This window comes from Chelonoidis abingdonii, chromosome 26, assembly GCF_003597395.2.
Source record: "Chelonoidis abingdonii isolate Lonesome George chromosome 26, CheloAbing_2.0, whole genome shotgun sequence".
Classification (NCBI taxonomy): Eukaryota; Metazoa; Chordata; order Testudines; family Testudinidae; genus Chelonoidis; species Chelonoidis abingdonii.
In genome coordinates this window covers 4,173,250-4,188,694 of record NC_133794.1, presented here as the reverse complement: position 1 = coordinate 4,188,694, position 15,445 = coordinate 4,173,250, and the positions used below count along the sequence as shown (strand labels likewise).

Genomic DNA, 15,445 nt, shown 5'->3' with positions numbered 1-15,445 from the left:
CCCCTCCACCACGTCAGCGCAGCCTCCGTGTGCAGAGAGCAGGAGACTTTCCGACCCCTGGGCCCCGATCCCTCCTGGTGTAAATCAGGGAAGGAGGAGGAGCAGGGAGTTGGGGGGAAGTGTGGCCCTGCTGCAGCTGGGGGGGGGGTGGGGGGCTTTGCCATCGCTTTCAAAGTGGCCAGGATCTCCCCCTGGTGCAGCACCCCCCTTGTCAGTTACACCCTCGTGTGCACACGCTGGGGAAGGGAAGCCAGGCCAGGCCTGACTGCAGGGCACGGGAACCCCAGGGCCTAGCAGCCCCCTCCTTGGGGAGAAGATGGATGCTCACCTCCACCGCCAACTCCCTGTGTGACCCCAGGAAAGTCACTTCCACTCCCTCATGCCTCAGTTTCCTCATCTGTGAAATGGGGACGATACTGCCTGTGTGAAGTGAGCCGGTGCGGCTGGGCCTGGTACCCACCAGAACCGGCTGCCATCGCTAACTCGGCTCCCTGCAGCGGCAGTGGGACTGGGAAGCTCTGGGCTAGTATGGTGATAATGGCCTGGTAGGCAGACAGCTACAGCCTGCCACTGCAGGGAGCCGAGTTAGCGATGGCAGCCTGTTCTGGTGGGTACCAGGCCCAGCCGCACCGGCTCACTTCACACAGGCAGTAAGGGCTCCAGATCCCCACTGATCAGAATCAGGAACCATCTCGCTTTGTGTTTGTGCAACCCCTGGGGCCCTGATCACAGGTGATTCTCCCGTAGCACCCTTCCTAATAAAGCATCTGCAGCCCAGTCTCCCCCCTGCTGAGCGCTTCACGCAGCTTGGAGATCAAAGCTAGTCTGGGCCCTTTCGGTTCCTGCTTGGCCGGTGCCAGCGGAAAGCTGCCGCGCCTGGATTTTCAAGGCTCCAGGGATTGAATTTAAAACTAAATGTGATTTCACTGGGAAGGGGATAAAAACCCACTGACATCTGATTAGATCCTGTCTGACAGAATAATTTAATCAACAACATTAGAACGTGCGTCTCAACTGCATCCCTGTGAGTTACACGTCAGCTCTGGGCTCTGTTTCGATCTAGTCAGCCCGTGCGCCTGTCTTCCTCAACCTCTAGCGGCGAGCGCCCCCGGCTGCGCAGAGCTGGGTTGGATGGTTAGTGGTTCTGAGCCCTTACGGCCGTCCCCTCCTGCGCTGGGACCTGACAGATGTTTGGAACTGGTGCTGAAGGAGCAGCAAGCGCCCTGCGCTGTGGAAAAGCAGGTGGGAGGGCGACAGATAAGTAGCCCAGGCGGCCTGGCAGGCAGGCCAGGGACATTATAACTAAGGAGCCCAGAGGGTGTAAGAGGGGGCAGTGGTGGAAGAATATGAACCACACAGAGCTAAGTCAGTGCATCGAGCAGGGAAGGGCTGGCCGGGCTCCGATCCCTCTGGAAACTCAGCTCTGGGAACGGCAGCGCCAGGGCGAGCTCAGACATTGAGGCTTTGACCTCCCGGCTCCTCGGGCCTCTTCCAAACAACAACAAACGAACGACTGACAAACAGGTGCTGGAACTCTGGCCCCTCCCCCCAGGTGGGAACACAGGCGCCGGGTGCAGCACCCACCTCTGGGGCCGCAGCTGCAAGACGTGGCTCCGTGGATCCAGGCTCCCCATCAGGCATCGAGCCTCCAGATTTCCAAGGACGGGCCCCCAGAGGCAGCTACAACAATGTTGCCTTCGGCGCTGATCTGTAGGGGGAAGCAGGGAGCGGGAGGGGTGAGTGTCATGTCAATCCAGGATGCCAGGGGACCGGCCCCAGAGGTCCTGCTAAATACACCCTACCCCTGCCCCGAGTTTAGCCACAAGGACAAAGCGTCCAGCACTCAGCATGGCCTCAGATTCCCTCCTCGGGGCAGCGGGGTCACTCCCCTGTGCACAAGGGGAAGGGAGAGCCCTCGCTGGCTGATAGGAGTGGTCGCCCACCCTGTCCAAAGGAAGAGAGAGAGAGAGAGAGAGAGGTGTGGGCCTCGGGAGAGTGCAGGGACATGGGGATTCCCCAGGGACATTCCCCCACTGGCGAAAACACAATAGACAAGCTGGCTGGGAGGGCAGAAAGGCCAGGCGCCCCGTCCCCCAGTTCAGAGTCCGATCGCCCCTGCTTACCCCATTCAGCACGTTGTTGTGCGTCTGTGAACAGACCGTGTGAGGCGGGTCCGTCGGAACGTGTATCTGGAAAGAGAACACTCTTGGGGAGGCTGCCCAGGGCCGGAGGAATGGGGGGAGCCCATCTCCGTGCTATTTTTAGGACGGCCCCTTGGTGATCAACATGAGGGGTCTGCACTGGTGCGGCTCCCCCGAGATTGGCTACCAGTGGCCGGAAGAGGGGCAGGCAGACCCTCGGCCCAGGTGAGGCCGTTACTGACTTGCATCGGAAATAGCTCATTTGCACAATCCTTGCTGTTTGCGTCCTAGAGAAGCACGTTCCGGGGATGAAGCTGAGCATGCAGAGGGCTTTTCCAAGGGCTGAAACACAATCCTCAGAACCCTCCAGGAAGCAGGAATCACCCCTCTCCCCCAGGTGGGGAAACTGAGGCACGGAGAGGGGAAGTGGCTTGCAGCCGAAGTCAGACCTGGGGCTGGGACTCAGGTGTTCCTGTCTCCCAGCCTCTATGAGCAAGCCGTGGGGAGCGGGGTGGGGGAAGGATTCCTAGGGAAGCATGGACCTTACCCGCAGGGTCTTGTCTGTCGAGGTCGTATACAGAGTGCCCAGGGAGTGCCAGACCCCAGTGATCTGAGACCGGTGACCCACATCGAAGTACTGTGGGGAGGAAAGCGACAATAAGCCCTCTGCAGACCTCCATCTGGGACGCACCGCGGGGGGAAGGCCAAGGCACCTCTGTGTTCCTAGCCCATCTGGGTCCCATGCATCTCTGTTCCTAACCCATCATCTCATGCTGGGGACTCTCACGCATACGCATCCCAAGCCCGACCAGTGATTCCCACTCCAAGGTGCTTTGGAGGGCCCAGTCGCAGGTCAGATCACACCAGGACCCCATGGAAATCTAGGTATTTTCGGTATTCATCTGGCCCCACCACCATAATATCTGAGTGGCCACGATCTAACCACACCCCCTGTGAGGTGCTACCGTTATATCGCTGGGGAACAGAGGCACAGGGCGGCTAACATCACACAGGAAGTCTGGTCACCTAAGTGCCAGGCAAGCTCCTTACTGCTGCGCCAGCCACCCCAACAGGCCCATCTGCTGCCATCTCAGTTGGGTGTGTGTGTGTGGGGGGTCAAGTAGCAAACGAGTCATTGAGAGCAATCTCATGTTCCCTCCAGGGCATGGGGAACCGAGACCATCCAGCATGGGGTTAATGGAGGAGAGCCCTCAAGTGAAACTGACAATGAAACTGACACTGGTTGAGTTCACAGCCCCAAGCTGCAGGCAGGCAAAGCAGCAGCAGCCCTGGTATTAACCATCTGGGATGAAATCCTGGCCCAGCAGGAACTGGATTTCACCCTGGGGTGAAAGTGGGGGTGAAACAGACCCAAAGCTTAGCAAGCCTGCATCCCCCTGTTAAGCCCTGGATCTGGGGACGCGTACCCGGATGTGCTGGAAGCGGCCTCCTCGGTTTTCAAACACATAGAGCAGTCCCTGGTTGTCCCCGGCCCACAGCTGTGTCCCCTGGTAGGACATGGAGATTAGGTAGGATTCCAGCTGGGGAAGGAAAGGAGCAAAGAGAGGATGACACAGGTCTGGGGGAGGATCGGTGTATGGGTGGGAGTCGATCACACATAGGGTGACCAGACAGCAAGTGTGAAAAATCGGGATGGGGGTAGGGGTGTAATAGGAAAAAGACCCCAAAAATCGGGACTGTCTCTATAAAATCAGGACATCTGGTCACCCTAATCACCCAACACCCTCTGCATATTCTAAAGGAGTTCCTTGAAATTGGAATATATGAGGCTGCCTGTTTCCCGGTTCCCCACAGGGCACCACGCCTTATAGACAACTGAGGCGGGATGAGCGGAACAGGAAAAAGAGGCTCAGGTTTCAGGGGGACCTAGACGGGGTAGGGGGGGACCCGCAAGCCCCAGGGGTTCAGCATGGGAAACCAGCCCTGCAGCACGTTTAAGAACAGTGTTTCTTACAGGGCTGGCAGTCTCCCTCATTGCTGGTAAACGCGCAGGACACCTGGCTAATCTGGCAGGAGGAGCTAGAAGTGCTTCACCATCATTAAGCACCACAACCCTTCCTCTGTAAAGGAGGCATGTTACCCCACTGTACATCTAGGGAAACTGAGGCACAGTGAATGACTTGCCAGAAGTCAAACAGTATGTCACTGGCAGACCCAGGAGTCCTGACTCCCAGCCCCAACCTGCTCTAACCACTAGACCCACTGTCCTCCCAGAGCTGGGGATAGAACCCAGGAGGCCTGACTCCCTGGACCCCACACCCTCCTTCAGATGCAACCAGCTGGCTCAGGGACTCTCTAATAATTACATATTCCCCTCACCCAAAATGTCCTCAGGTAGGGAGCATCTACAGACTCCCATCTCCCTCCTCTCCATGGTGACTCCAGGCAACCTCCACTGCCCTCAGCAGGTAGGAGGGAGAAGAGCCACCAGCTCCAGCCACCCACCTGCAGCCTCTGGAGGACGCTATTGCCCCTTCGATCGAAGATGACCAGTGTCCGGTCCTCGCTGCCAGAGATGATGAAATGCTCGTCAGCCATGAGGGACAGGACAGCGCTGGAGTGGAGCTTGCGGCTCTTCAACGGGGCCTGGGTGGCTGCCGGGAAGGGAACAACATCAGGATCTCTGCCGGGGTAACTGTGGGGATCCTAGCCTGAACTGGGCCCTGGTTCAAACTCATACAGTTGAGAGGGGAAGTAATGTTCTATCCTGCACCCCCACCCGTGCATCAAAGGGGCCAGCAAATCTGCACCCCACCCCACCCCACCCTTGGAGTCATGGGGCAGGAGATCTCCACCCCACACCCATGACCCTACCTCGGCAGTCAGGGGGCAGCAGATGGTGACAGTCTGTACCCCCACATTCGCCCCTTTTAGAGGATTACGGTAAAATTTGTACCAAGTAAGCCTTGAGAGGTATCGTTTGAAAACTCATGATTTGCTGATCCTTATGGTCTTGGTAAAACGTGTGTGACAACATTCTATGTAAAGTTACAAGAGACCATGGTGACACATTAGGGAGACATGTTCCCACGTTCTGGAGGGCAGTCACAAACCACTTCTTCAGAAACAAAAGGCTAGACAACGCCTCAGCTCAGAGTCAACGAGGTCAAGTGGCCCATCACTGCGTTAAGTGGCCACTCTTCTGTTGGAGACAGGGTGTGGGCAAAAAACAAACAAACATATCTACATTTTGACAAAGCAGCAGCTTGAGATTCCTGGCCACCCAGGCTCTCTGTCCCCTGAACCTTAGCTAGAGGTGATTTTCGGGCAAGAGAAATTGGGACCATGGATGCCCCAAACCACCTCTCCCTCTCTCTCTGCCCAAGGCACTGACAACACCTGAAGAACAAAGGAAGCAGCACTGGACTGGGGAGGGCTCCTGACAGAAAGATTCAGCCAGGAAGACTGTTGGAAATCTTGGTGTGAGAGACCTTTGAATTCACTTAGGGTATGTCTCCACTGGCAAGTTTCTGCACAAGTTATGTACAGTTATTTTTATGAAAGTGACGGAATTAAACCGCTGTTGCGTGTCCACACTGTGCTCCTTGTGACGGCGGAGCGCATCCACATTAGCAGCTCTTGCAATGGCAAAGAGAGCAGTGTATTGTGGTATCTATCCCATGGTGCACCTGGCCGCAGGGTGCTTTGGAAAGGGTTTGCAATGCCTCATGGGGCAGGCACAGCGTCACATGATGTGATCAGGTTCCCAATCCCATCGTTCCATGGGCATCTTACTACATTGCCAGCTGCTTTCAACTGAAATGGGGGGAGGGGATGTATGTGTGTATGGAGGAGGAGAGGGGAGACTGTGCGTTTTGGGGGACAGAGAGAGTGTCAGCATGCTGGCTTGTAAGTTCAGACAGCAGGAAAAAGCAACCAGGCTTGAGGCAGCGGAAAACCCCAACATCAGCCCCTGCCTCCCTCCCCAGCTCTCTGCACAGCAATCTCACACACACACACATTCCACATTAATGGTTTGCTGTGTGTCCCGGAGCAGCACAGCACCCAAAGGCCCTCAGAAACGGAGCTTACAAAGGGGAGAAGAGCGTGTCTCCAGGCCATGAGCAGAGCGTGAGGGACTAAGGGACCCTTCTGGAGGCCAACTGATTGCTTTCTGCTTTTACACTGCCAGCACAGGGCTGGACCCTCTGCGCTTTAAGGCTTACAACTCTCTTCGAAGTGTTTTTTTCCCCCCCAACTGCTGCACCTGAGGAGTCTGTGCGCCCCAAGGGACGTGGCCCTGCGTACAGCTGGGGGGTTACGCCGCAGAAAGTTGCTTTATGGTGCAGACACTTGCCAGCGGAGACAAGGCCTTAGCTTGTCAAGTTCGGTGTTAGCGGCATTTTACCTTTTATTTCTTTGTAACCAGTTCTGATTTTCATGCCTCATTACTCGTCACCACTTTCTGTTGTTAATTAATTTGTTTGCTTTATTGTTTTATGGCAACCAAGGTGTTTGGACTGAAATGTTGGGGAAACTTCATTAGGGAGAGCAGGGTTTGTGCAGATCATTTTCTATTAATGAATGACGGTCATTCTACGAGCTTGTCTTGTCCAGGAGAGGCCTGGACCGTATAAGCTGCACATTTCGGGGGGTGGGAGGGAGTCTGGGCTTGGGGGTTTGCTGGTGTTGCCCTGAAGTGTTATTCAGGAGGGGCTGGCTAGAGCACTCATACAGCAGATTCGATACTCCACCCCGCTCCTGCGATCCCCCCTTCGCACAGGTCACATGGGACCCACATTCCCAATCTAGGTGGGAAAAAAACCAAGGGTCCGGTTTTTCTTGGGTATAAACTGAACTGCTGGCCTTGGATTCCTGGGGGATCCACTTCTCACAGATCCTAGCAGGAGAAGGTTCACGTGCAGCAGCCCGTTTGCACAGCCTGGGTGGCTTCCACCCAGAGATGAGCCAGGCAGCTCGGTATCATCAGCCCCATTTTACAGAGTGGAAAGCTGAGGCACAGGAAGCAAGGGGCAGGAGCAGAAAACAGAACCTCAGGGCCACGGGACTTTGAAAGGACCCATTGCATTGGGCCCACTGGTTTCAAGGGTGCAGGGTGGGCCCAACCAACAGCCGGAGCCTCGATCCTAAAGCCACCCGCGGACACTAACCTCGCGGGTCATACACGGTCACCTTCTTATCGTAGGTCCCCGTGACCAGGATGTCGGGCAGGTAGGAGAGACACAGCACAGGAGCTTTCCCACTGGGAGTTGGGGAGACAGGACAGCGAAGGGAGAATAAATATGATCCTTCAGGATGAGCCTCGTCAACCCCCCCAGGGCTGGAAGGCCCAAGGCCTTTGGTCCCTGTGTCCATCCTCTGGGTGGGATCCCAATAACGTCTGCGCGAGACCCTTCTCCTCCCGAAGGTACTGATCAGAGCCCCATTACCGTGATGTCAGAGCACCTCGCAATCTGGGCTTCCCCATTACTGTGTTGTCAGAGCACCTCATAATCTGGGCTCCCCTACCGATTACTGTAATGTCAGAGCATCTCCCAATCTGCACCCCTCCATTACCGTAAAGTCGGAGCACCTCGCAATCTGGGCCCTCCACTACTGTAATGTCTGTGCACTTGCCAATCTTTAATGCACGTATACTCACTAATCCTGTAGTGCAGGGCAGTGCAGTTATCCCTATTGTATGTGTGAGGAAACTGAGGGCCAGATTTTTATAGGTACCTAGGCACCTAACGCCCCTGGATGTCACTGGGAGTTAGGCACCGAGATCTCCTTAAAAATCTGTCCCTAAGTGACTGGCATGAGGTCCCACTGGACACTGTGCTGAATCCTGCTTTCCTGCATGCCGGGCCAGTGCTCTAACCATTGCACCCTCCCGCCTCTCCTGCTGAGCAGCAGTCTCAGCTGATCGTCTTTGCTCTCGGACGATCCACCTGCCCCCCTGTCTGTTTTTTAAGCCTGTGACGTGGTTGGGGAGGCACAGAGCAGAGCCAAGTTGTAGTAAGCTATGCATGGAGATGTAAAGAAACAGCTTCTTGCCCGGCAGCCCCCAGCCCCGGTTTCACCCCACTTCCCTGGCCTGAGCACTCAGCCTCCCCCACTTCGCTATTCTGGTCTAGACTCTGCCCAGCAGCACCATCTCCTCCCCTCTCAGATGAGCATGGTCGCCTCAACCCCAGTTTCTAAGGCACAGCAGGTTCGACTAGTGGCTGAGACACTCCAAGGTCTCCCTCTCCCAGAAGGTGGAGACAGCTCAGGGCACCAGCCATGTGGCTAAAGGAGGAGCTGGTGAGAGCCAGGCTGGGGTCGCTTCATGAGGGGGCCACTGACGCAAGGGGAGAAGGGGAAATGGTACCGTATCTCCCCAAACTGCTGCCCATTGGCCTCTATGTCCCACAGCTTCACCGTGCTGTCCCAGGAGCCTGAGCACACCTTGTTGTCTCTTGAAGCCAACGACCACACCCAGCCCTGTACCGGGAAAGGGAGAGGAAAGGGTTAAAGTAGGATGCTGTCCTTTCCTGCCCTTCTCTGGTGTCTTTCCCCGAAGCCCTTTAGCCCCCCAGACCCCTGCAATACAGAGTTAACCCCATTGTACGGACAGGGAAACTGAGGCACAGAGCAGGGACGTGAACACAAGAGGCCCCAGTATCCATTCCTGTGCCAGTCACTTGACACGCTGTCCCAGCTCATTCCAACCAGACAGAAGGGAGGAAGAAAGCTCATATTCAGCACAGGCTTGGGCAAAGAGGGCACAGGGAAGCAGGGACTGGGCCAGGGGGCATTTCCCCTCCAGGGGTCTCAGCAGGACTGGCATCCCCAGAACAACCCCCCCCTCCCCCATGTCATGGCTACAGGCACCACCCAGCTCCCCTCTTCATGGCACCAGCAAGAGCTTGGGGGCAGCTCGCTCTCCAGCTTCTTGGGCCTATCCATGCTGGGGACAGAGTGCCACCGGCGCCTTTCTCCAGCTCAGACCCCCCCTCACCCCGGCAGGGCCGCCCGCAGGGGGGACGGGGCAGCAACTGGGGCAATTTGCCCCAGGCCCACAGGGGCTTCCACGAGAATTCTGTAGTATTGCAACTTTTTTTTTTTTTTAATGGAAGGAGCCCCAGAAATTGCTTTGCCCCAGGCCCCCTGAATCCTCTGGGTGGCCCTGCACCCCAGAGGGTGAAGGTCCGGTTCCCACCTTGTGCGTTCCGTTGCGTTCCGTGCCCAGGGCTTTTACCAGCACCTTGTCTGGGGACTGGCCTAGCTCCCGCAGATCCCACAGGTTGACGTTCCGATCCCGGGAGCCCGAGACACAGAGAGCCCCTCCCTGCAAGAGAAGGAGACAGACTGGCCACGGGTCCTTTGAAATGGGAGAAACTGGTCAGTCCCTGGTACAGGAGCAAAGAGATGACGGGATGCTCAGAGGTAGCGACTCAGAGGTTAGAGCAGGGCGAGGCTGGATGTCACGACTCCTGGGTTCTATTCTTGACTCTGCCAACAATTTGCTACGTGACCTCCGGCAAGTCACTTCCCAGTTCCATGCCTCAGTTTCCCCCTGTGCAAATGACGTGAGCCGCTTAGATACATGTAAAAGTCTCGCCTGCTCCCACCCTACAGAGCTCCTGGAGCCAGAGACCAACGTGGGCAGCCATCCCAGCTAACAGGGCTCGGCAGATAACACCACCACAACCAACCGTACGTGGGAAGAGTCTTCCATGACTGCCCCAGCCAACAGCTGTGTGACATGATTAGCGATCGGCAGCTGTTGAACCCAGAAGTCCTGACTCTGCTCTACCTCACTAGACCTCACACCCTTCCCTCCCACAGCCAGGGGTCGAACCCAGGACTCCTGACTCCCCAGCCCCACCCCATCTCGCCCCCAGACAGCAATGGCCAGCCAAGGAGGAAACTGGAACTCACCTGCAAAAGCAGAACGGAGTCGATGGAGGCAAAGTGGCCGTCGGCGAGGGAGAAGTACTCTGTCCTCCTGCCATCAGAGGCCCAGTGCCTGAGATGCTCCTCTAGCTCCATGCAGGCAGCCGGCCAGTCAAAGTCCTCCTCTGTGTAGAAAGGAAAAGATCGCAAGGACCAGAGTGAGGGGTGTCCTGCTCTGGGCGGGGAGGGAATCTGGGGCTTCCAAACCTGCTGGGAGCTTTGATCCCAAAGCCACGCCCCATCCCCTGCACCAGGTCAAGGTGAGGCTGGGTAAAAATTGCTTTTTTCGAGGTAGTGGCTCTCAACCTTTCCAGGCTACTGTCTCCCTTTCAGGAGTCTGACTTGTCTTGGGTACCCCCAAGTTTCACCTCACATTTAAACTACTTGCTTACACAACCAGACATCAAAATACAAAAGCGTCACAGCCACACTATTACTGAACAATTGCTTGCGTTCTCATTTTTATAAACCCATTGGAATGGAAGTATTGTACCTACCTTTCAGCGTACAGTCTACAGAGCAGTAGAATCAAGGCCTGGTCTGGATGAAATTTTAGCTTGTCCTGACTTTGCTAGTCATTTTTATGTCGCCTGTTGTAAAACTAGGTAAATCTCTAGCTGAGCTGACGTACCTCCTGGAAGAGCTCCGCATATCCCCAGGGATACAAGTACCCTGGTTGAGAGCCACTGCTTTAGGGTCCGTAAAGCCTTCTCTTCCTAAGGACGGGGAAATGTCACCTCTAGAGGCCCCAACGTGGCCCCTTTAAATAGATGCGCAGCAAAGCTAAGCCACAGCACTGCTGCCTGGAAGCATCCCAAACCACCTCCCACCCCAAGGAAGGGCGGGGGAGCTACTGCCATTAGAGGTGAAGCCAAGGCAAAGGCTCACATAGTGAAGTCAGCTGCAAAGCAGGGAACAGAACTCAGGGGTCCTGATTCCTAGTGTCCCCCCCTCCACTGTAACCACCAGACCCCCTTCTGGAGCTGGGGACAGAACCCAGAAGTCCCGACACCCAGCCCCCTGCTCTAACTGTTAGAGACAATTCTCATCCAGAGCTGGTGATAGGACCCTCGCGTTATCGTTCCCCTCCCACCACAGCTCTAACCAGCAGCACCTCCGCAGCACCTAAATCTCAAGGTAGTAAAGTTAACTGAGGGACCTCTCTGAGGCCCATGAAATAGCGTTTGGTCCTACAATAGAACCCAGGAGTCCTGGCCCTCAGCCCCCATCTCTCCTCCAAGTCCCACCTCCAGTGAAGAAAGTCCAATGGAGATCTACCTTCCACCACTGGGTAACACCCACTGATCCTCTTCTGAAGGCGAATCCTCCAGGTCACTGGGTCCTGCACAATATCCCTGAGGGTCCGACAGACCAAGGGCAAGACCTCGAGAACAAACCTGGCTTCCAGGTAAGAGCAGATCTCCAGGATCAGCTCCAGAGGAAGGGCTAGCAGCCCAGAGGTCGCACCGTCGCTTGCCGGAGACTTCTTCAGCTCCAGAGGAGACCTGTGCTCCGATGCCTGGGCCCCAAGCCCCACAGGGAGTGACTTGGGAGGTGAGCACTGGGCCCTGTGGCGGGGCTGAGCAGAGCTGAGGACACGGTCGATGTACTCCTGAGCCTGCGTGTCTGGATCAACCTTGTTCTCTGCGTCGGAGTCATTGTCAGAGCCTTGGGGGTCCTCAGAGGCGTTCAATGCCAGGTCCATGGCTGCAGAACCAGTAGAGACAGTAAGAGTGACGAGCGCAGCATAGAAACAGCACATGGCATGTAGCCCGGAGCAGATCATAACACTGGCCATTCTACCCCCCACATCCACCAGTCCCTTTCATTCTGCCAGCCCATCCGGCAGCTGTATGTGATTAGCCCACGGATGGAGTTTAAGGCCAAAAGTGATCATTAGCTCATCTGACCTGTCCTCCTGTAGATCACAGCCCATTCAGTGTCACCCAGTGACCCCAGTAACTTGTGTTTGGCTAAAGCATCTTTCAGAAAGACAACCCGACTGGAAGACAAGACGGAGAATCCACCACTTCCTTCACAGTCGTTTCTAATGGTTAATCTTCCTCCTTGTTACAAATCAGTGTCTAATTTCTCATTTGAGTGTGTCTGGCTTTAATTTCCAGCTGTTTGTTCCTGCTCTGCATATCTTTATCATCCCCCCTCTGGACCCACCATTGCATTCACCTGACGCACCAGATCAGACCCGCAGCCTATGTCCTTAGCTTCCCATCCTCTTCTCCTGCAGTTTTTTCCAAAATGGGGGGGGGGGGGGTTGAATGAGAAGTGAGGACCGACAGACTTCTCAATCGTTTTCCAGAGTCTCAGCTTTCATAATTAACTAACACCTTCAGCTGCCGTGGAAGGGAAAAAAACCTTCAACACATGCCCTGACTGTAACAATGCTGGAGCCTGAGCTCACAACCCTGAGATGGGGCTGTAGCCCCAAGTGTGACCGACACAGCAACAGCGCCCGAGCTGGCAGAGAGCCTGAGCCCATCGCTCTGAGTGGAGTGGAGCGGGTTCCAACGGGTTCCAACAGGTTCTCTCAGATGCCCTCTCTGACAAAGTAGGAATTTCCTGTAATTTTTGTATGATTCCTATGTGTGCCTCAGCTGCCCTATGCATTTGCCTCTCTACCCAGGGGAGGTACGACAGGGCTATCTGCTGTTTGGGGCTGATACCAGGGAGGGATGTGATGTAACTGTCTAGGGTGGGATGAATGCGTCAGGAAAGGACTGGCTGAAACTAAGCCCTCTCTATGGAGAAGCTGGAAAAACAACCCAAACCCAAAGACTACAACAGTCACAAGTAGCAACCAAGAAGAAGGAGATTCCTCCTCCCCCAGGATGTGAAGCGAAGGCCTGCGCTAAAGAACAAAGGGGGCAGGCGGCAGGGAGAAGGGCTGGCCTGGGGGAGCCAGGGAAGCTTTCACTTGGGGCTGACAAGGAGACAGAGACGGCGAGGGATTCCACAGCAGTTTGGGTGATGGGCCCGGCTTGGCCAGGATGGCCCATGGTTTACCGTCACCGCTGGGCACTGACCTAAGGACATTCAGATGCTGCAGCCAGGTGACTAACAAACAGTGACCTGCCTGTGTCGCTGGAGGAGCACAGCACAGGCCACCCGCAGGAGACTGGCTGGGCTAGATTTACCAGGGCCAGGCTCGGATTCACATGGGGGGCCCTGGGCCCGGTATAGGGGGTGTCACCCCCCCCCCCGCAGAGACCTGGGGGCCCCGGGCCCGGTATAGGGGGTGTTGCTTCCTCCCCACCGCCAGAGACCTGGGGGCCCCGGGCCCGGTTACGCGGGGGTGTCCGCCCCCCCGCAGAGACCTGGGCCCGGACCCCCCCGCAGAGAACCTGGGGGCCCCGGCGTACGCGGGTGCTCCGCCCACCCCCCCCGCTGAGACCTGGGGCCCCGGCCGTACGGACGGTGTCTCCGCCCCCCCCCCGCAGAGACCTGGGCCCGGCCGTACGGGGGCTGTACTCCGCCCCCCCCCCCCCCGCAGAGACCTGGGGCCAGGGCCGATACGGGGGACGGTCTCCCCCCCCCCCCCGCAGAGACCTGGGGCCCGGGCCCCGGTACGGTTGTCTTCCGCCCCCCCCCCCCGCAGAGACTGGGGGCACCGGGCCGGTCGGTGTCCCGCCCCCCCCCCCGTGGCAGAGACACTGGCGGCCCCGGCCCGTACGGGGATGGTCTCCCGCCCCCCCCCCCCCGCAGAGACCTGGGGGCGCCGGCCGGTACGGGCTGTGCGCCCCCCCCCGCCCGCACAGAGACCTGGGCCCGAGGCCCAGGTATGGGGGGATGTCTCCGCCCCCCGCGCAGAGACCTGGGGCCCTGGGCCCGTCACGGGGTGTCTTCGCCCCCCCCCGCAGAGACCATGGGCAGGCCCCGGGCCCGGTACGGGAGTGTCTCCGCCCCCCCCCGTCCCCCGAGAGCCTGGGGGCCCCGGACCCGATACGTGCGGCAGTGTTCCGCCCCCCCCCCCGCAGCAACCTGGGGGCCCCGGCCCTACGGGCGGTGTCTCCGCCCCCCGCCCGCAGAAGCACTGCGGGCCCTGGCCGTACGGGACGGTGTCTCTGCCCCCCCCCGCAGAGACCTGGGGCCCTGGGCCGGTACGGGGTGTCTCCCCCCCCGCCCCGCAGACCTGTGGCCCCGGCCCGGTACGGGGGTGTCGCCGCCCCCCCACGCAGAGACCTGGGGCCCCGGGCCGGTACGGGGGTGTCTCCGCCCCCCGCCGCTAGAGACCGTGCGGGCCCGGGCCACGGACGGGGTGTCTCGCCCCCCTCCCTCCCGCAGAGACTGGGGGCCCCGGGCCCGGCTAGGGGCCGGTGTCGCCCCCCCCCCCGCAGAGACTGGGCCCCGGGCCGGTACGGGGGTGTCTCCGCCCCCCCCGCAGAGGACCTGGGGGCCCCGGGCCCGTACGGGGTGTTCTCCGCCCCCCCCCCGCAGAGACCTGGGGGCCCCGGGCCCGGTACGGGGGGTGTCTCCGCCCCGCTCCTTTCTTACCCCCGGGCCGGGGCCGCCAAACTCCCTCTGACAGCGGCCAGCGGGGCCCCGCCTCCTCTTACTCTCCACTTCCGGCGCGTCCACTCTCCACCGGCACAAGCGAGGCCACTTCCGGCGCCAGATGACGTCACACACTAACGTTCCTCCCGCCCGTGCTTGTCACGTGACCAGGCTCCCTGGTGGCTGCGATTCACAGGCCGGCGGGATCCTGTATAAACACCCCCCGCCCCGTGACGTCATAGGCACATGCCCTTATTATGACATCACAGCAAAAATGTCTTCCCCAGGCTTAGGCAGCAGCCTCCCCCCCGCCCCCCACTGACCCCTGCAGGCCCCAGCTGGGCTCCCTGCAGCACCCAAGGGCCCCATCCCCGCTGGGTCTGCACTGCCAGAGTCTAGCCCAGACCCTCAGCCCAAGCCCCGCACGTGGGGAGCAGTGGGAGGAACAACCCCACCCCAGCAGGCAAGGAAGCACAAATCTAACACACCACACACCCCGGCAGTAGCCACTGAGGGGGCTTCTTGGCTGGTTTTCAAATCAATCAGCCACAAAGGGAAGCAGCCACTGAGGCCGGCCTCCCCAAGCACCTGTGACGGCAGGTCATTATCTAGAAGCAGAGAGCTTAAGTAACTTGCCCAGTACCACACCAGGCCAGGTCCTGAACCCAGGTCTGTGCCTTTAAGCACACCCTTATGTTAATTCATTTTTTCCATTTGTTCTGTAAATCATCACACACCTTTACAAAGGAGGTATTATTCCCACTTCACAGATAGGGAAACTGAGGCCCAGTGAGGGGAAGTGACATGCCCAATGTGAACTCAAGGCCTGTGCCAGAGCAAGGAATAGATACCACTGCAGGGCTATGAGAAATATGAAGAAAGATGGCAGCGAG

At 58.0% G+C, this 15,445-nt stretch overlaps 1 protein-coding gene across 5 annotated transcripts; it reads right to left on the bottom strand.

Annotated features, from left to right (window-relative positions):
- Window positions 1–968: 968 nt before the first annotated feature.
- FBXW9 (F-box and WD repeat domain containing 9) lies at window positions 969–14,628 on the bottom strand. 5 transcript variants are annotated; one of them, XM_075061093.1, is made up of 11 exons: window positions 14,553–14,628; window positions 11,322–11,750; window positions 10,029–10,168; window positions 9,307–9,468; window positions 8,476–8,588; window positions 7,274–7,365; window positions 4,608–4,756; window positions 3,569–3,682; window positions 2,689–2,778; window positions 2,124–2,189; window positions 969–1,708 (listed from the first exon to the last, which is right to left on the bottom strand). In XM_075061093.1, the coding sequence occupies exons 2-11, from the start codon at window positions 11,746–11,748 to the stop codon at window positions 1,634–1,636; spliced, it is 1,428 nt and encodes a 475-aa protein (XP_074917194.1). In that variant the 5' UTR covers window positions 11,749–11,750; window positions 14,553–14,628; the 3' UTR covers window positions 969–1,633. The 5 variants fall into 5 exon arrangements, with proteins under 5 accessions (XP_074917194.1, XP_032624053.1, XP_074917195.1 ...); XM_032768162.2 differs by having other exon boundaries at window positions 9,307–9,435; XM_075061094.1 differs by lacking the exon at window positions 14,553–14,628 and adding an exon at window positions 12,228–13,037.
- Between the last annotated feature and the right edge of the window lie 817 nt (window positions 14,629–15,445).

Excerpts from the sequence above, each read along its gene's own strand:
- FBXW9 (XM_075061093.1), bottom strand. The coding sequence starts at position 11,748 with ATGGACCTGGCATTGAACGCCTCTGAGGACCCCCAAGGCTCTGACAAT. Across the intron at positions 10,169-11,321 it reads GTGTTACCCAGTGGTGGAAG|AGGAGGACTTTGACTGGCCG; the intron begins GTAGATCTCCAT and ends CTTTCTACACAG. Across the intron at positions 8,589-9,306 it reads AACGCAACGGAACGCACAAG|GGCTGGGTGTGGTCGTTGGC; the intron begins GTGGGAACCGGA and ends TTCCCGGTACAG.